This window comes from Bufo bufo, chromosome 9 (genome assembly GCF_905171765.1).
Source record: "Bufo bufo chromosome 9, aBufBuf1.1, whole genome shotgun sequence".
Classification (NCBI taxonomy): Eukaryota; Metazoa; Chordata; class Amphibia; order Anura; family Bufonidae; genus Bufo; species Bufo bufo.
The window spans coordinates 198,012,892-198,033,651 of NC_053397.1; the positions used below are offsets into that span (position 1 = coordinate 198,012,892).

The 20,760-nt window shown below is 46.4% G+C and overlaps 1 protein-coding gene across 1 annotated transcript; it reads left to right on the forward strand.

The window, feature by feature from the left end:
• The first annotated feature begins 4,774 nt into the window (after positions 1–4,774).
• On the forward strand, positions 4,775–8,047 carry LOC120978862 (cytochrome c oxidase assembly factor 7). Its single transcript, XM_040407244.1, has 3 exons — positions 4,775–4,935; positions 6,520–6,660; positions 7,523–8,047. The coding sequence occupies exons 1-3, from the start codon at positions 4,830–4,832 to the stop codon at positions 7,969–7,971; spliced, it is 696 nt and encodes a 231-aa protein (XP_040263178.1). The 5' UTR covers positions 4,775–4,829; the 3' UTR covers positions 7,972–8,047.
• Positions 8,048–20,760: the final 12,713 nt, after the last annotated feature.

Here is a 20,760-nt window from a genome sequence, read left to right on the forward strand (position 1 = left end):
GGACAGGGCTCAGTGCAGATTACATAACGGGTGGAGGAGAGAGCACAGCACTGATGTGATACGTGACATGATGGGAGTGACAGTAACTACAACTCCTGCCGTGCTCTCTCATCTGCCCCCATAAGTCAGACTGCCTCCATAAACAACACCAGCAGGGATCTCAAGTCTCCCTGAAGTATAGGGAGTCTCCCGCTATTAGATAGCGGCTCCCTGACACCCGCATGTCAGACAATATATCCCGGAAAGGTTCACTGATAGCAGAGAGAGAAGAGAAGTGACAGGACACAGAGTTTACATTACAGGTTGAATTAACCCTTTAGGGTCAAATTGGCTTCTCAAGGAGATATATATGTTAAAGGCATCCCTTCTGTCTCATTCAGTAGCTATAGAACTATTGAGAGAGATGTATTTTTTTGAAAATACATTTACACATTTAACCCGACATTTTAATTATATTATTTACCCCAGTGTTAAATCCCCCCCCCCCACCCCATGCTTGTTTTTTTCCTGCAGTGGGGTAGATAATTACACACAGGGTTCACTTGCTTCTTGTCAGCTCAGCAAATGAACTGATTCAAATGAACCGATTCATGTGAAAGATCCGAACTTCCCATCTCTAGTTTACTCGCAGTAAACCTTTCCGGCAACCTGTAGCAGTGTCCCCTTCTCGGCGCGTGCGCACAGTGCAAGAAGAAGTCGATGCCAGCAGTCCGCAACGGCGCATCAGGCTGAGCCTGTGCGCACACGCGGGATCTCAAAGCGGGAGGAGGGGGAGGGAGGGAGGGAGAGGCGGCACTGAGGAGTAGAAGGCGGCGCTGGGCACGAACGGCGATGCGTGCGGCCGGGCACCATGCATCCACAGACCTCCCCTGCTTGGGCACCTTAATTCAATGATTGACAGATTAGTAAAACCTGTTTTTCCGCAGGATAAAGCCACAAATAGCTTTTATAAGGCCACCTTAGAAATCAGAATGCTGCCCTGGACATGAGCAGATGTTTAGCTCACAGGGCTTATAGGTGGTGACAGAATCCCATTAATCATATACATAAATATGATAATTTGGGGCAGGGTAATGAGCCCAGTCCTCCACACCATGGAGCACAGTGTGCAGATACTGCATATGTCTGGAAAATGTAATAAAAAGTTTGTGAAAGAAAAAAAAAAGAAAACCTCCCTGAAATGAGTTTTTGCAGGTTGGGATGTCTGCACCAGTGTCCTTATGAAATCTACTAGGGTGCCCCCTTAAACAGCATAAGAATACCCCCCATAAGCAGTACAAGAATGTTCCCAAAAGAGGCGCAGTACCAAAATGTCTCACTGTGTCCATAGAGCCAGAGTGTTCCCGTAAACGCTGCTGGAGGACCCCCATAAGAAGCGAGTGTCCCCTTTAAACAATGTTAAAGTGTCCCTATAAGAAGTGGAAGTGTCCCCATAAAAAGTGCTATAAAGCCCCCAAAAGAATGGCAAGTGTCCCCATAAAAAATGTAAACGTGTCCCCATGAACAGTAGCAGAGTTCCCCTATAAGAAGTGCAAGAGCGTCCGCATAAACTGTGTAAGAGGATCCCCATAAGAAATGCAGTGCCAAAATATCTCCATAAACAGTCTCGGCGTGTCCATAAACACTGCAGGAGTGCCCCCCATAAGAAGTGAGTGCAGCAGTGCCCCCTTAAAGGGTGTCTGAGTGTCCCCATAAATAGAACCAGAATCAGTTTTCAGTCCCCGTTGTGGTGCAGGACGCCGCACTGATTATACACAGCCAGAGAATGGCGTTTTACAAAACCGCATTCAGAAGAAGAGATTTTAGGGCAGGGATCAGAAACGTTCAGCGCTCCAGCTGAGGGGAAACTACAACTTCCAGCATGCATACTTGCTTGGCTGTTCTGAAACTCCCATAGAAATAAATGGAGCATGCTGGGAGTTGTAGTTTCACCACAGCCGGAGCGCTGAACGTGGCTGACCCCAGTTTTAGGGTATGACGCGGCATGCAGCGTATTGTCTATAGGTGTCTGCATCCAAGGATAATGTTCACCGCATCCTTGTTATTTGAATTTCCACCGCATTTACCTCACATTTGGAAAGTCCTCAGAGCCTTTCAGTTTTGCACATTTTGTTCTGTTGCTACTGGTGCTAATTTTTTATTTTTTATTACGTCCCCCCCCCCCCCCATCAATCTGCACTCAATACCCCATAATGAGAAAGTGAAAACAGAATCAGTATTCAGACCCTTAGGGCTCATTCAGACGGCCGTATGTGTTTTGCGGTCCACAAATTGCGGATCCGCAAAACACGGATACCGGCCTGTGTGCGTTACGCAATTTGCGGACCCCATATGGCTGTCACTCTCATAGAAAATGCCTATTGCGGACAAGAATGGGACATGCTCTAAATTTATTGCAGGGCCGCGGAACGGAACAACGAATGCGGACAGCACACCGTGTGCTGTCCGCATCTTTTGCGGCCCCATTGAAATGACTGGGTCCGCACCCGTTCCGCAAAAATGCGGAACAAAACATACAGCCGTCTGAATGAGCCCTTAGGCCTCTTTCACACAAGCGTGACGGATTAGGTTTGGATGCGTTCAGTGAAACTCGCACCATTTTGCAAGCAAGTTCAGTCCGTTTTTTTATCTGCGATTGCGTTAAGTTTTTTTTTTTCCACGCGGGTGCAATGTGTTTTGATGCGTTTTTCACCCGCGTGAAAAAAAACTGAAGGTTTACAAACAACATCTCCTAGCAACCATCAGGGAAAAACGCATTGCATCCGCCACTTTCTTCCGGATATAATGCGTTTTTCACTGAAGCCCCATTCACTTCTATGGGGCCAGGGCTGCGTGAAAAACGCAGAGCATAGAACATGCTGCGTTTTCCATGCAACGCAGAACTGATGCGTGAAAAAAAAAACGCTCATGTACACAGACCTATTGAAATGAATGGGTCAGGATTCAGTGCGGCTGCTATGCGTTCACGTCACGCATCGCACCCGCACGGATAACTCGCTCATGTAAAAGGGGCCTCAGGGTCTCTTCATTGTCTTTGAGATGTTTCTCCACCTGATTGGAGTCACCTGTGGTAAATTCAGTCGATTGGAGATGATTGGGAAAGACACAGCCCTGTCTGTATAAGATCTCACAGCTGACAATGCATATCAGAGGAAAAACCAAGCAATGAGGAGGAAAGAACTGCCCGTAGAGCTCAGAGACAGGATTGAGCGGAGGCACAGGTCTGAAGAAGGGGACAAAAACATTTCTGCTGCACTGAAAGTTCTCAAGAGCACAGTGGCCTCCATAATTCTTAAATGGAAGACATTTGGAAGAATTATGACTCTTCCTAGATTCTTAGGCTGCATTCACACGTCCGTAACGTGTTTTGTGGATCCACAAAACACGGACAGCGGCAATGTGCATTCTGCATTTTGCGGACCGCAGATTGTCGGCACTAATAGAATATGCCTATCCTTGTCTGCAAATGGAGGCAGTAATCCCTGTCAAAGGTGCTTCAACTAAAGCCTAAATCACACGTCCGTGAGATACCGGACTGGCATCCTGCTGAGTGCAGGAGTGCACGGCATCATTGGTTGCTATGACGCCATGCACTTCGTGCCACCGCTGCAGTACAGTAATACACTCGTATAGATCATACAAGTGTTATACTGCAGCGGCACGAAGCGCACAACGTCATAGCAACCAATGACGCCGTGCGCTCCTGCACTCAGCAGGATGCCAGTCCGGTATCTCACGGACCGTGTTCCACGGACGTGTGAATGAGGCCTAAGTCATGAGTAAAGGGTCTGAATACTTACATCAATGCAAGATTTTAGTTTTTCCTTTTCAATAATTAGCAAAGATTTATTTCTACCATTCTGTTCTCATTATGGGGTACTGAGTGCAGAATGATGGGGGGGGGGGGGCGTGAACTTTATTTTATTTTAGCACAAGGAGCAACAAAACTAAATGTGAAAGGATCTGAAGACTTTCCGAATTCACTGTATATAGTATGTAAAGGAGGAGAGGTATGTGTACATAATATGGGGGGGGGGGGGGTCGAGGTAAGTGTACATGACTTAGACAAGTGTGTAGGGGAGGTGAGTGTACTGTACGTGATTTAGGGAAGTGTATAGAGGGGAGCGGAGGTGAGGTAAGTGTACATGATTTAGACAAGTGTGTAGGAGAGGTAAGTGTACACTAGATAAGTGTATAATGTGTAGGGGAGATGAAGTAAGTGTACAGAGGGGAGTGTACATGATTTAGGTCAGTGTGTAAGGGAGGTATGTGTGTAGGGGAAGGTGAGTGTACACTCTTTAGGTAAGTCTATAGCATGTAGAGGAGGTAAGTGTACATGATTTAGGTAAATGTACAGTATGTAGGGGAAGTGAAGTATGTGTATAGAGGGGAGGGGAGTGTACACTCTACGTAAGTCTATAGCATGTAGAGGAGGTAAGTGTATAATATGTAGGGGAGATGAGGTAAGTATACATGATTTAGGTCAGTGTGTAGGGGAGGTAAGTGTATAGGGTGTACACTCTAGGTAAGTCTATAGCATGTAGAGGTAAGTGTAAAAAGGGGAGTGTACACTATGTAGGTAAGTGTGCCGTGGAGGTGAGTAGTATAGAGGAGCAGACCAGGCCGCACTGCGCTCTATATATTTTATACACTCCCTGTCTATAAACTTACATATTCGCCCCGCCCCCTCAGTTTTAAGCCTGTCTCTGACGTCATCACTCAGCGCCCAGCGTTGGCGTGGGTCCGTTATCATGGATACGCTTACTTCCGGGTTTGCTGTAGTAGTAGGCGGGGCCCGGAGGTCACAGTGACCGGTACATGCGGTCGCTATGGCTGGGCTGGTGGACTTCAAGAGTGAGGAAGAAGTGAAGGAGTTTCTTGACAACCTGGGCACCGAGTACTCCTATCAGTGCCACCGAGAGAAGGACGCGGATGGTGAGAGTTATGAGGGTGGCCAGTGCACTACAAGGCTCAGCAGGGTCACGTGTTACTGTATACGGCTCTCTTGTATACAGACCTAGACCTGCTCAGCACCTCGCCCTGGGGAAACCTTATTAACACAGAGGCTTTGCTGCAGCTGTGGGTTTGCTTCAATGTATCCAGCCTAGAATTATGTGTGTCCGTGTACAGAGGATTGCCCACACTGCAGATGGGGTCTGCACACGTTTTCAGCAGCTGGTAATAGTAAAAAAAAAAAAAGGGAACCTGTTTTGGTTATTTAACCCTTTCTTGACCTTGCTACTTTCCATTTTTGAGTTTTAGTTTTTACACCCTGCCTTCCCAGAGACATAACTTCTTTTTTTAAATTAATAAATTTATTTTTTATATTTTTTTCCGTTCACATAGTTTTACTTTCTAATGGCACTATTTTACAATGCGTACAGTGTAGTGGGAAGCTGGAAATAAATTCCAAATCGGGCCGCACTACGGGCACGGCTGTGTGCACGAGGCCTTAAAGGGGTTGTCCTGGGATACCTAAGGCTTTTACTGATGCACACAGCTCTCCTCCTCCATTGAAATATTCATATTTACTTGCTCCTCAACGCTGCAGTCCTGTGCTCCGGCTCCTGTGTGTCTATCTTCCGATCCGTGGCTTGTTTACTTTCTCCCCCGGTGTGGGCATGGCCGTCGGTAACGTGTCTCTTGTGGACCGCAGCTTCTTCAGTGTTATTTCAGATGCTTTGAGCTCCCGTACATTGGGCTGTGCCTCTATCAATGTGATTTTTATTTTTAAGCTTTAGGGCTCGTTCACACGAACGTTTTGAGTTCCGTATACGGAACCATTCATTTCAATGGTTCCGCAAAAAAAATCCTGAATGTACTCCGTATGCGTTCAGTTTTCCGTTTTTCTGTTCCCTTCAAAGATAGAACATGTCCTTTTATTGCCCGCAAATCACGTTCCGGTGGCTCCATGTAAGTCAATTTGTCCGCAAAAAAACGGAACACATACGGGAGGTACTCCGTATGTCTTCCGTATCCGTTCTGTTTTTGCGGAACCATCTATTGAAAATGTTATGCCCAGCCCAACTTTTTCTATGTAATTACTGTATATGCCATACGGAAAAAAAAAAGGAATGGAACCAGAAACACTACTGAAACAAAAAACAAAAAAAAGATCCGTTAAAAATGGCCCGCAAAACACTGAAAAAGCCATACGGTCGTGTGAACAAGCCCTTATAATTAATTTTATTAACCACATTGTAACCTTCACATGTCCGCAAAATGGATCCGGATCCGTTCCGCAACATTGTGGAACGGATCCGGACCCATTCATTTTCAATGGGGCCGGGAAAGATGCGGCCTATTCTTGTCCGCAGACACAGACAAGAAAAGGCATTTCTATTAAAGTGCCGGCCATGTGCGGTCCACAAAATGCAGAACGCACATTGCCGGTGTCTGTGTTTTGCGGATGCGCAATTTGTGGACCGCAAAACACTTGCGGGCATGTGAATGGACCCTTAGACGTGTTTCTCCATTTCCTATGTAGTTACATTATACGTCCTCCTTTTTATTTTCCAGGGTGTCACCGTTTAGCTGAGTATTTAGAGAATATAAAAAAAAACTTTGAAGCTACGGCCAAAGTACTGAAGATTAACTGTGAGCAGAACGACCATAGCGAGAGCTGCTTCAAACTGGGGGCGTACCATGTGACGGGGAAAGGTATGTAAGCTGTGAGGTATAACTGACGAAATGACCTCACACGTGCTGTGTGTTATCAGGTCATTACATTGCAGACCCCCTCGTTATTTGGGGGGGGGGGCTATTCTATTTTACGGTCTGTAGACACGTGGGACACCGCATGTTACATCATGACTAGTGTTGAGCGAACTTCTGTTTTAAGTTCGGCGTCTAAAGTTTGGAATCAATAATTCGGAATCCATATCGGGATTCTCCGCTAACCGGAAGCCGAACTTTAGACGCCGAACTTAAAACAGAAGTTCGCTCAACACTAATCATGACCAAGAGAGAGTCGATGAATTCACAGCGCGCAAAGAAAATATGTTTACCTGCTGCCCGGCCGCCGCCTCGCTGTCAACATCCTCTTGACTGGCTGCAGCAGTGACCTGGCCCGTTTTTCATCAGTGATCAGCTGACATGATGCAAGGGGAAGCAGGTCACTGACCAAACCCCCTCCCAAAAGGTGAACAGCCCCTTTAAGCTTTGTGTACAGCGACACACACCCTCCCACCTTAAGTTCTCTATTGTTCCTGTTTAGGCTTGGGCTAAACTGCGACATATAGGGTAAGACTACATTGCGACAAATGTCGCACTAAAGTCGCGCAATTTTTTTTATAATAGTCTAAGGTGTCTGTGACATGCGACACGACAGTCACATACAAATTCATCTTGGATGGATTTTTTGCGTCTGTTGTGTCGCAATCGCAGCATGTCGCAGTGCGACACCAATAAATGCCGCACGACTTTAGTGTGACATCCATGTCGCCATGCAGCCCTAGCCCTATACCCTTTTACAGCTTGAATGAAAAACAATAATGGAAAATATCTTTTGTTTTTTGTGCAGGAGGTCTTCCAGTCGATCTAAAAGCTGCCTATAATTGCTTCCTGAAATCATGTCTTAAGGGAGGGAAGAAATCCATTGATTCCTGCCATAACGTTGGGCTGTTGGCGCAAGATGGTTGCATAAACGACGATGGGAAACCCGATGTACGTGTAGCCAGGGATTATTATACCAAGGCTTGCGAAGGCAAATTCGCACCAAGTTGCTTCAACCTTAGTGCAATCTACCTGGAGGGATTACCCGGATTTCCCAAGGATATGACTCGCGCTCTGCATTTTTCGGAGAAGGCCTGTGAACTGGGACATATCTGGGCATGCGCTAATGCCAGCCGAATGTACAAACTTGGGGATGGCGTCAAAAAAGATGACGCCAAGGCAGAAACTTTAAAAAATCGTGCCAAGGATCTCCACCAAAAACAAAAGGAGTCTCAAGAAATTACTTTTGGGTTGTAAAGAACAACAGATTAAAAGAATGATTTTCAGGGATACAGCCACATGGACAATATGTGTAATAAAATTATGTAATCACGCCCCCCACTTCTCTGCATCCTTCTGCTTTATTCTATGTAAGGCCCCTTTCAGATGAGCGAGTTCCACACTCCGGACTCGAAGCAGCTCCCGTCCTGACCTCCCAGCCCTGCCGGGGTCGCATAGCATTATATTGATTTATGATTCTATATTACCCTTACAGTTCTGGAATGTATTGGATAACACTGACAGCATCATGTCAGTGTTATCCAATACATTGTAGACCTCTAAGGGTTACATAGCCTCATAGATCAATATACAGTTATCCCTCAAGATACAATGGCTTCAGGATACAATATTTTCAGCAGACAATTGTCTTTTCTGACCCATCACAAGTTGAAACTAGACTCAACATACAATGTCTCAGACTCAGATCCAACCAATCAAGGTCACTTCTCTGGTAAACTAGCTGGGTAAGTTGCTAGTTAGCAGCTATTCCTGACTGTTAGGCCCCTTTCACACGGGCGAGTATTCCGCGCGGATGCGATGCGCGAGTTGAACGCATTGCACCCGCACTGAATCCTGACCCATTCATTTCTATGGGGCTGTGCACACGAGCGGTGATTTTCACGCATCACTTGTGTGTTGCGTGAAAATCGCAGCATGCTCCTCTTTGTGCGTTTTTCACGAAATGAATGGGGTCGCGTGAAAATTGCAAGCAAGTGCGGATGCGGTGCGATTTTCACGCACGGTTGCTAGGTGCCGATCGGGATGGGGACCTGATCATTATTTCCCCTTATAACATGGTTATAAGGGAAAATAATAGCATTCTGAATACAGAATGCATAGTACAATAGCGCTGGAGGGGTTAAAAAAATAAATAAAAAAAATTATTAAACTCACCTTAATTCACTTGATCGTGCAGCCCGGCTTCTCTTCTGTCTTCTTTTTTGCTGTGTGCAGGAAAAGGATCTGTGGTGATGTCACTCCGATCATCACATGGTCCGTTACATGATCTTTTACCATGGTGACAGACCATGTGATGACTGGAGTGACGTCACCACAGGTCCTTTTCCTGCACACAGCAAAAAAGACAGAAGAGATGCCGGCTGCGCGATCAAGTGGATTAAGGTGAGTTAAATTATTTTTTTTAACCCCTCCAGCGCTATTGTACTATGAATTCTGTATTAAGAATGCTATTATTTTCCCTTATAACCATGTTATAAGGGAAAAATAATACAATCTGGCCAGCACCTAACCCGAACTTCAGTGACGAAGTTCGGGTTTGGGTACCAAACATGCCAATTTTTCTCACGCGAGTGCAAAACGCATTACAATGTTCCCGCAACGCACCCGCACCTTTTCCCGCAACGCCCGTGTGAAAGAGGCCTTATAGTTAAGGACTTGTTTTATCTGTCTTCGTTATCTGCTTATTTTATTAAATCTTCATATACTCTTGTCTTAGATGACATTTTGGGGCTCTCGAACCGATTACTCAAGTTACAATGGTTTCAACATACAATGGTCGTCCTGGAAGCAATTAATATTGTAACTTGAGGGACCACTGTAATACTATGGGACCCCTTCCCCCGTCAGTGCTGGGAGGTCAGGCCAGGAGCTGCCGCGTACTCGGGCTGCGAGTCCGGAGTGTGGAACTTGCTGGTCTGAAAGGGGACCTCAGATATGAACTCTACCTTAAAGGGGTTCTGCAGTTTGTTTTTTTAAACTGATGATCTATTCTCTGGATAGATCATCATCATCTGATCGGCGGACGCCCGCCGATCAGCTGTTTGAGAAGGGCTTCTTGCTGTTTACCGCAGGCCCAGTGACGTCACAACTAGTATCAATGGCCTGGGCGGGGCTAAGCTCTGTTCACTTGAATGGAGCTTAGCCGCGCCCAGGCCAGTTGATACTAGTCGTGACGTCACTGGGCCTGCGGTAAACAGTGAGAAGGGCACTGCCACTGCCTTCTCAAGCAGCTGATAAGCGGGGGTCCCGGACGTCGGACCCCCGCCGATCAGATGCTGATGATCTATCCAGAGGATAGATCATCAATAAAAAAAAAAATGCAAAACCCCTTTAAGGTAGAGCTTATATCTGAATTCTTAGGGCCCCCTTTCAGACGAGCAAGTTCTACACTGCAGAACCCCTTTAAAGGGAACCTGTCACCGGGATTTTGTGTATAGAGCTGAGGACATGGGTTGCTAGATGGCCGCTAGCACATCCGCAATATCCAGTCCCCATAGCTCTGTGTGCTTTTATTGTGTAAAAAAACGATTTGATACATATGCAAATTAACTGTCCTCTATACACAAAATCCCAGCTACAGGTTCCCTTTAATGTTTGTGAGCCAAGTCTGTTTCTAAAGGTCTGGGCATTTTGCAAGCTATAGGTACTATTGGAGCCAGCCGTTTCTATTTAAAGAGCATCAGTCAGCAGGATCAGTCCTGTTAAACCAGGCTTATTGCCTAGTAGGGTTGATCCTGCTTATTAAAATGACACCTGGATTGTGAAATCAAAGACTTTTATTCATTATGCAAACGAGGGCTTCAGTGGATGTGGCCAGCTCTGGAACATTGAGGAGGCGAGGGGCTAATTTCTCTCCCCTCTTTTTGAATGTGCCAAGTGCGTGAGGCTTGACGGGAGAGGCACTGCCTTCTGTGGCCAATGGATTTCCTATCATTAAATGCCAACTGGCATAAATAATAGTTAAAATCTACACCAACACGTAGCTGTGTAGGTTACAAAGTCCAGTGCACGAAACATAGGGCCACATTTATCATTCCTCTGACAGCTCGCTCCACTTTCACATATGGCTAAAGTCAGTTTTAGCCAAGTCAGATTTATGATCGGCCCTTTAAGACTGTAATAAATGTGGTTTGACGGTAGCAGTTTATCCGTCAGTAAGCAGCTTTACAAAAGTCGCACGTCCTTACAAAAAAGTCGCATGTTCTATTAAAAAGTCTCATAGGATAAGCATGGTCCTCACTGGAGTGAAATTGCGTATTTTTTTGCGACTCTTTAAATAGTCCCAATAGTAAATCTGTCTAGAGATTCATTTACATAAATAAACACGCCCACTTTCAGAAAACTGGCGAGCATAGTGCAAAGCAGAAAAAAAGTCGCAAATTTGTGCGCATTTTTTTGCGACTTTTTCATTCCATTATTCTGACTTGAGCTAATGATAAATCTGGCCCATAGAATGTGTCGGCAGAGAAAAACCATTTGGACACGGAAAGACAATACATTCGTGTGCATGAGTTCTAAAAGCTCATTCTTTTTGCATTACCAAACAGAAAAAAGTTTTAATTAACTTGGCGCCAGGATCACAAGTGCCAAGGAGGTGGCCCTACATGTGCAGTGACCCAAGCGCCCCAACTCCTCTCCTAGCTAACTGATGGCTCTAGTGTCCAAACAGGAGACCTGCCACTCGGAGGGGTTGGGGAACCTTACAACGCAGAGAGCCCGGGACATTTACAATGCAAGGCACTTTTGATCAGGGTTGAGGGTATTAAAAACCTTTCTTCCCACCCAGGTATATGTAAACCCCTTTTACCCATCACATATCTATCTCTGCCAGCAGTTTGGCAGGGGCCAGAATTGCTGATAGACTTCCTATAAAGCACACCAGTGGCGTCTCTAGCTTTCAAATTTTGGGGGGGCACACTGGGGGCCAGGACAAAAGTAGGGGGGGCAGCTATAACAACGATACATTTACACAAGTATGCTTAGAAATGCTGCAATACTTTACCCAATACCTAAAACCGCAACAGGGAAGAAAAGTCCAGCTGTCTGTGGATGACACTTTTATAAAGAGGGGGATCTGTGGATGACACTGCTATGGGGGGGATCTGTGGATGCCACGTACCGTATATAGCATCTTATGCTATATGTGTCATCCACAGATCCACCCCATGACAGTGTCATCCCCATTTCCCCCTCCATAACAGTGTCATCCACAGATCTCCCTCCTTGCCTCTCACAGGAGTGTACATATATAAAATAAACATATTTCACATGAACACTTACAGTTACTTGGCCCTTGGGGATCTCGGACGCCACTTCAACACTTGGCCGGGGGCTCGGCGGAGCTGATGTTGTGTTTTATCCTAATGAGAAAGATTTCATAATAAGGATTTGGAGAAGGGGCAGAGGGATAGCAGAGCAGGGAGAGGCTGGTGCTGCTACTAGGGGGTCATACCATGGGGGAGTAATAAAACCCACCATAATGCCCCCCAATAGAAATAATTCTCCTTATAATGTGCAAAACATACCCCCTTATGCCCCCAGTTGAGCTAATGTCCCCCATAATGTGCCAGTATAAAATACCCCTATATAGTGCCCCAGTAAATGCCTCCATAGTGCTCCTCTTCCCCCTTCCTGCTAGTGCCCCCCATAATGTACCAGTATAAAATGCCCCATATATCGTGCCCCAGTAGATGCCCTCAGTGTCCCCCATAATTTGCAAGTATAAAATACCCCTTCTTAGTGCCCCCCGTAGATGACTCCATAGTACCCACCATAATGTGTCCCAGTATAAAATGCTACTGTACAGAGCCCCCCATATAAAACACCCCTTCTTTGTGGCCTCAGTAGATGCCGCTATAGTGCCCACCAATAATGTGCCAGTAATAAGTGCCCTCAATAACGTGCCACTGCCAGTAACAAGAGCCCCCCAATGTGCCAGTAATAAGCCCCCATCACGTGCCAGTAACAAGAGCCCCCATCACGTGCCAGTAATAAGCCCCCCATTCCGTGCCAGTAATAAGCCCCCCATTCCGTGCCAGTAATAAGCCCCCCAATGTGCCAGTAATAAGCCCCCCATTACGTGCTAGTAATAAGCCCCCCCATTACGTGCCAGTAATAAGCCCCCCCCATTACGTGCCAGTATTAAGCCCCCCATTACGTGCTAGTAATAAGCCCCCCCATTACGTGCCAGTAATAAGCCCCCCCATTACGTGCCAGTAATAAGCCCCCCCATTACGTGCCAGTATTAAGCCCCCCCATCATGTGCCAGTATTAAGCCCCCCATGTTCCAGTATTAAGCCCCCCCATCATGTGCCAGTTTTAAGCCCCCCATCGTGCCAGTATTAAGCCCCCCCATCATGTGCCAGTATTAAGTCCCCCCCATCATGTGCCAGTATTAAGTCCCCCCCATCATGTGCCATTATTAAGTCCCCCCCATCATGTGCCAGTATTAAGTCCCCCCCATCATCATGTGCCAGTATTAAGTCCCCCCATCATCATGTGCCAGTATTAAGTCCCCCCCATCATGTGCCAGTATTAAGTCCCTCCCATCATGTGCCAGTAATAAGTCCCCCGCATCATCATGTGCCAGTATTAAGTCCCCCCATCATCATGTGCCGGTATTATGTCCCCCCATCATCATGTGCCAGTATTATGTCCCCCCATCATCATGTGCCAGTATTAAGTCCCCCCATCATCATGTGCCAGTATTAAGTCCCCATCATCATGTGCCAGTATTAAGTCCCCCCATCATCATGTGCCAGTATTAAGTCCCCCCCGTCATCATGTGCCAGTATTAAGTCCCCCCCATCATCATGTGCCAGTATTAAGTCCCCCCCATCATCATGTGCCAGTTTTAAGTCCCCCCCATCATCATGTGCCAGTTTTAAGTCCCCCCCATCATCATGTGCCAGTTTTAAGTCCCCCCATCATCATGTGCCAGTATTAAGTCCCCCCCATCATCATGTGCCAGTATTAAGTCCCCCCCATCATCATGTGCCAGTATTAAGTCCCCCCATCATGTGCCAGTATTAAGTCCCCCCCATCATCATTTGCCAGTATTAAGTCCCCCCCATCATCATGTGCCAGTATTAAGTCCCCCCCATCATCATGTGCCAGTTTTAAGTCCCCCCCATCATGTGCCAGTATTAAGCCCCCCCCCCCCATTGTAATAAGCCCCCATAATGTGCCAGTAACACTATTGTAAAAAAACAAACAAAAAAAAAACACTTATACTTACCTCAGTGTCAGTGATGCGATGCAGACTCTTTCTGTGTCCCGCGCTGTAAGGCTCAGGCGGCGCGATGACGTCATCGCGCCGCCTGCGCCGGCTTTTGATAGGCTGCAGGCACTAGGCCTGCAGCCTATCAGAGGAAGGGGAAGGGACACGCCTCTCTCTCCCCCAGTGGCGTAGCGTGGGTTGCCAGCACCGGGGCAAGCCAAAAATTGCGCCCCCCCCCCCTACCCCAGGCACGCCCCTTTTAACAGATACTGTAGTAGATCACCTGCAGTCCTATGTAACACCACAGATAACACAGTGATAACTCTGAGTACAGATAATGTAGTAGATGGGTGTGAGGCCCCAGAATTCAGAACACACACAGTGTGACCTGAAGTCTGGGGCCGAATGCGGCAGTGTGGGCCATATTCTCAATCTCCTCCCCCAACCCTACTGTGAAACAGATATGTGCATGGACATTATTATTACAGTAGAATACCGCCCCATACCTGTTACATCCAGTGACATCTCCTGTGATGTAGACTCTCCTCGATGTCTTCATCCAGAGATAAGACCGCCATGATACTTTCTTTCAGCCGCTTCTCGTCTCTGCAGAGTTTCACAGAATTTTTTTTAGGTTCTTCACTTTACTCTCATCCTCTCCTTCCTGGTGTCTCAACACTGTCATCCTGCTGCCTCCCAAAACTGTGCTAGAGCCAGACAGATAGTCCCCCATTCCTCATAATATTATTTCCTCTGTATATTATAATGCCCCCCTCTTTGTTAATAATACAATAGCCCCCTCTTTGTTATTAATATAATGTCCCCGCTTTATTATTAATATAATGGCCCCCTCTTTATTATTAATATAATGTCCCCGCTTTGTTATTAAAGAGGGGGCCATTACATTAATAATAAAGAGGGGGCCATTATATTAATAATAAAGAGGGGGCCATTATATTAATAATAAAGAGGGGGGGCACAGCATGATGGGGGGGGGGGGCACAGCATGATGGGGGGGGCACAGCATGATGTAGGGGGGGCCGCGGCCCCCTCTGGCCCCCCCCTGGCGACGCCACTGAAGCACACCAAAGAGAATATGTAAGTCGTCCACCACCCCATGTTCCTGTACTTGGCACAAAGTCAGTTTTGCCTGGAGTGCGCTAATAAAGAGGGACTCTCCAAAAAAAGGGGCCACCGAAAATAAGCTGCTCACAGGGTGTCCTGCTGAGACCTCCATTGATCAGGCGTGATCTGTAAAGGCAAACATCAAAAGTTCTTCTGTTTCCTTACAGCGCCACCTCAGTTCCCACTGAATTCTATGACCTATAGGGGGAATTTATCATGAGGGCAACTGCGACTTTTTGAGAGGGTGGAGTAGGAAAACTGGAGAAGCTTTTCTAGACCAAAGTGTTAGGTTTAGGGTGCGGTCCGCAAGAAAATATAAGAATATGACATGTTCTATTTTTTTTTGGGGGGCCATGGAACGGACATACAGATGTGGACAACACACAGTGTGCTGTCTGCATTTTTTGCGGACTCATTGAAATGAATAGGTCCGCATCCAATCTTCAAAAATGCAGATCGGATGCGGGCCAAAACTAGTCGTGTGAATGCACCCTTAAGGATAAGACAAATTTATCAAACAACATGCGACTTGATAAATGTGGCAGAAAGTACGCCAATGCAGACTCGAGAAAAACTGATTTCACATATTCCCCTAATGATAAATTCGCAAAATGTTAGTGTAACTGTCATATTTTTTTACCTTATAACAGCTTTCATTAATGTCCCCTGTCCCTTTCCACTGGTCTCTTAAAAGACCGTTGCTATGGCTCGTCTGTCTTCCCTTTAGTGTAAACAGAAGACGGAGGGACGGTCCTCCACACTGCATGCCTGCTTCAGAGTGAGGAGGCGTGTCTCTCAGTAATCCAATCTGATTGGCTGGCAGGAAGCTGCTGGCCAAAGCAAGTGTGTATGGGAAGAGAGGGAAGGCAGTTTTGGCTTCAGAGAACTGGCAGAGGAGCTATTTTGAGAAGATCCTTATATTGTAAGGTTCAAAACAGCCATAACTAAGGGAAAAGCTCAAGGAAAACAGTGGTATGTGAAGAAACTAAAGATTGCTTTATGTATAATGCTACAGCAGCAGTAACATGAGCTTTTTTTTTTTTTTTTATGAAAACATGAAAGTTACATTTTAAATCTAGAGTAAAACTCATTAGCTAGTGAGTCCCAAAAATTCAAAAAGCCCCAATTTTGCAACTTTTTGAAGCTAGAATCCTGGAGTGAAGGCATGATAAGTCAGGGCCTTTGTGTGTATCTGTATTCTTGGTAACAGGTGAGAGTCTTGAACGAGGGTGCCCTAACGATGTCTGAAAATGTGTTTTATAAATCAGACAATTCAGTACATATGGTCATCGTTTCAGCATCTCCTTCTTGGTTTAGTGTAGCTAGGCTTGCCACCTGGCCGGTATCTCACTGGCCAAGCTGGTAATTTAGCGCCCCTGCCGGTAATTTTTTTTTCTACTGGCAATATCAATTGCCGGTATTTTCCTATATGGACTGTTACTAATGAGCTCTTCCATTGTGAAGCGCTCATTAGTACAACCCTTAACTCCTGCCCCCTCCCCCACTTGTGTTAAGAAGGAAAAAAGAAAAAAAAAAAACTCACCACCTCCATCTGATGGCGCCACAGTGAAGACTCGCTGCTCACGGGATGCTCAGGACAGGACCTGCGCTCCCGCGTGATGACGTTTTACAGCATTGGCTGAAAGCAGGACCTGCGAGACGTCATCATGCTGGAGCGCAGGTCCTGTCCTAAGCTTCCAGTCAGCAGCGAGTGTTCACAGCGGCGCCATCAAATGTATGAGGCGAGTTCTTTTTGCACAAGCAGAGATGGGGGCATTATTAATATTGGGGGGGGGGGGCATTATTAATATTGGGGGGCTTAAATGGGACCAGTATTAATTCTTAGGGGCACTAATTGGGGCATTATTAATTCTTAGGGGTGCTAATGGGGGTATTAATATTACTGGGGACACTAATGGGGCATTATGAATACTGCGAGCCACATTATGACATAGCGACTTAACGCCTTGTGTCGAGCGCCTTGCCCGCACAACCACAACCCATTTGGGCTGTGGCTTAACTAGGCCGGTAGTTTTTGTTTGGGAAAGATGGCAACCCTAATTGTAGCCCGTCCATGTGTTACAAGACATGTCTGACCGCAAGTTTAAACACTGAATGCTGGGGGTTATGGAACTTGACCTAAAAATTCTATGCAAAAATAGGTTGTCTTCATAAGGCAACCACTTTACGATCAGGCTGAACATTTACTTGATCCTGAAAATTCTTTTTTTTTTTTACTTTCATTTAATGTTTTAATTTACCGTAGTCCTTTACAGCGTGAAATTAGTTGTTTCATGGTTGTCTTTTTTCCTAATGATGATGAAGAGATACAGTGCTGTCTTATAAAGCTGCTTCATTTGTACAATTCCTTTGCCAGACCACTAGGGGGCGCACAGATACAATATAATCTGAAATATCTGTTAGAACGAAATAAAATGTGAGCAACTTGTCTATACTCCTGTTTTAGGCTGGGGTCACACGGTGACTTTGGTGACCATAAGCTCACCATGACGCTGCTAAATCGCAGTTAAAGGAACTATGACATTCTGCAGAAATCCAAATCTGCTGGATTTCAGTGCAAACACATTCGCTATCAGTTGTGATTTAAGCAAAGCGACATTGCAGTCTTAACCCTTTAGGCTCTGTCCATCATGATCAGGTTCTTGCTATGATGGGAAATATACATCACGGGGGCACTGCCACTGTACCTAAGAGATACTGCTGATAGACAGAGCTGAGCTCCTGCTACAACTGCCGGGATCGGAGATAACTGATCTCCGCAGGTTTTCACCTTAGACGCCACTGTCAATAGTGACTGCAGCATCCACGTGGTTAAACAGAGGGAAGGGCATACTTGACAACATCGCAGTTGTCAATTCATGACATACAAGCCCCTCCTGGTAACACCCTAAACTTGCCTGGGAAGTTTTATGTTAGGGGGGGGGACGTAACATAAAAGGGGCCTAACAATGGCCTCTAGGTCAGACATATATGGAAAGTCTAATAGTCTCCCTGTCAGTGTACAATTAAGGCCTCTTGCACACGAACGTGTGCGCCCCGTGGCCGTGCAGCAGCCTGCAAATTGCGGGCCGCAATGCACAAACACCCACCGCGGGGCAGCCGCAGCGGATCGTGGACCCATTCACTTTAACCACCTCCGGACCGCTGTACGCACAGACGCGTCCTGGAGGTGGTTGATTCATTCCGAGTGGACGCGCCGGCGCGTCCTCTCGCGATGGCCGAGATTTCCTGTAAACGCGCGCACACAGGCGCGCGCGCTCACAGGAACGGAAGGTAAGAAAGTGGATCTCCAGCCTGCCAGCGGCGATCGTTCGCTGGCAGGCTGGAGATGTGATTTTTTTAACCCCTAACAGGTATATTAGACGCTGTTTTGATAACATTGTCTAATATACCTGCTACCTGGTCCTCTGGTGGTCCCCTTTGTTTGGATCGACCACCAGAGGACACAGGTAGCTCAGTAATATGTTGCACCAAGCACCACACTACACTACACTACACCCCCCCCCCGTCACTTATTAACCCCTTATTAACCCCTGATCACCCCTGATCACCCCATATAGACTCCCTGATCACCCCCTGTCATTGATTACCCCCCTGTCATTGATCACCCCCCTGTCATTGATTACCCCCCCTGTCATTGATTACCCCCCTGTAAAGCTCCATTCAGACGTCCGCATGATTTTTACGGATCCACTGATAGATGGATCGGATCCACAAAACGCACACGGACGTCTGAATGGAGCCTTACAGGGGCGTGATCAAGGACTGTGGTGATCACCCCATATAGACTCCCTGATCACCCCCTGTCATTGATTACCCCCCTGTCATTGATCACACCCCTGTAAAGCTCCATTCAGACGTCCGCATGATTTTTACGGATCCACTGATAGATGGATCGGATCCGCAAAACGCACACGGACGTCTGAATGGAGCCTTACAGGGGCATGATCAATGACTGTGGTGATCACCCCATATAGACTCCCTGATCACCCCCCTGTCATTGATTACACCCCTGTCATTGATCACCCCCCTGTAAAGCTCCATTCAGACGTCCGCATGATTTTTACGGATCCACTGATAGATGGATCGGATCCGCAAAACGCACACGGACGTCTGAATGGAGCCTTACAGGGGCATGATCAATGACTGTGGTGATCACCCCATATAGACTCCCTGATCACCCCCCTGTCATTGATTACCCCCCTGTCATTGATCACCCCCCTGTCATTGATTACACCCCTGTCATTGATCACCCCCCTGTAAAGCTCCATTCAGATGTCCGCATGATTTTTACGGATCCACTGATAGATGGATCAGATCCGCAAAACGCATACGGACGTCTGAATGGAGCCTTACAGGGGAGTGATCAATGACTGTGGTGATCACCCCATATAGACTCCCTGATCACCCCCCTGTCATTGATTACCCCCCTGTCATTGATCAACCCCCTGTAAAGCTCCATTCAGATGTCCGCATGATTTTTACGGATGCACTGATAAATGGATCGGATCCGCAAAACGCACACGGACGTCTGAATGGAGCCTTACAGGGGCGTGATCAATGACTGTGGTGATCACCCCATATAGACTCCCTGATCACCCCCCTGTCATTGATCACCCCCCTGTCATTGATCACCCCTCTGTAAGGCTCCATTCAGACATTTTTTTGGCCCAAGTTAGCGGAAATTTTTTTTTTTTCTTACAAAGTCTCATATTCCACTAACTTGTGTCAAAAAATAAAATCTCACATGAACTCACCATACCCCTCACGGAATCCAAATGCGTAAAATTTTTTAGACATTTATATTCCAGACTTCTTCTCACGCTTTAGGGCCCCTAGAATGCCAGGGCAGTATAAATACCCCACATGTGACCCCATTTCGGAAAGAAGACACCCCAAGGTATTCCGTGAGGGGCATATTGAGTCCATGAAAGATTGAAATTTTTGTCCCAAGTTAGCGGAAAGGGAGACTTTGTAAGAAAAAAATAAATAAAATCAATTTCCGCTAACTTGTGCCAAAAAAAAAAAATTTCTATGAACTCGCCATGCCCCTCATTGAATACCTTGGGGTGTCTTCTTTCCAAAATGGGGTCACATGTGGGGTATTTATACTGCCCTGGCATTCTAGGGGCCCTAAAGCGTGAGAAGAAGTCTGGGATCCAAATGTCTAAAAATGCCCTCATAAAAGGAATGTGGGCCCCTTTGCGCATTTAGGCTGCAAAAAAGTGTCACACATCTGATATCGCCGTACTCAGGAGAAGTTGGGGAATGTGTTTTGGGGTGTCATTTTACATATACCCATGCTGGGTGAGATAAATATCTTGGCAAAAGAACTTTTCCCATTTTTTTATACAAAGTTGGCATTTGACCAAGATATTTATCTCACCCAGCATGGGTATATGTAAAATGACACCCCAAAACACATTCCCCAACTTCTCCCGAGTACGGAGATACCACATGTGTGACACTTTTTTGCAGCCTAGGTGGGCAAAGGGGCCCACATTCCAAAGAGCACCTTTCGGATTTCACAGGTCATTTACCTACTTACCACACATTAGGGCCCCTGGAAAATGCCAGGGCAGTATAACTACCCCACAAGTGACCCCATTTTGGAAAGAAGACACCCCAAGGTATTCCGTGAGGGGCATGGCGAGTTCCTA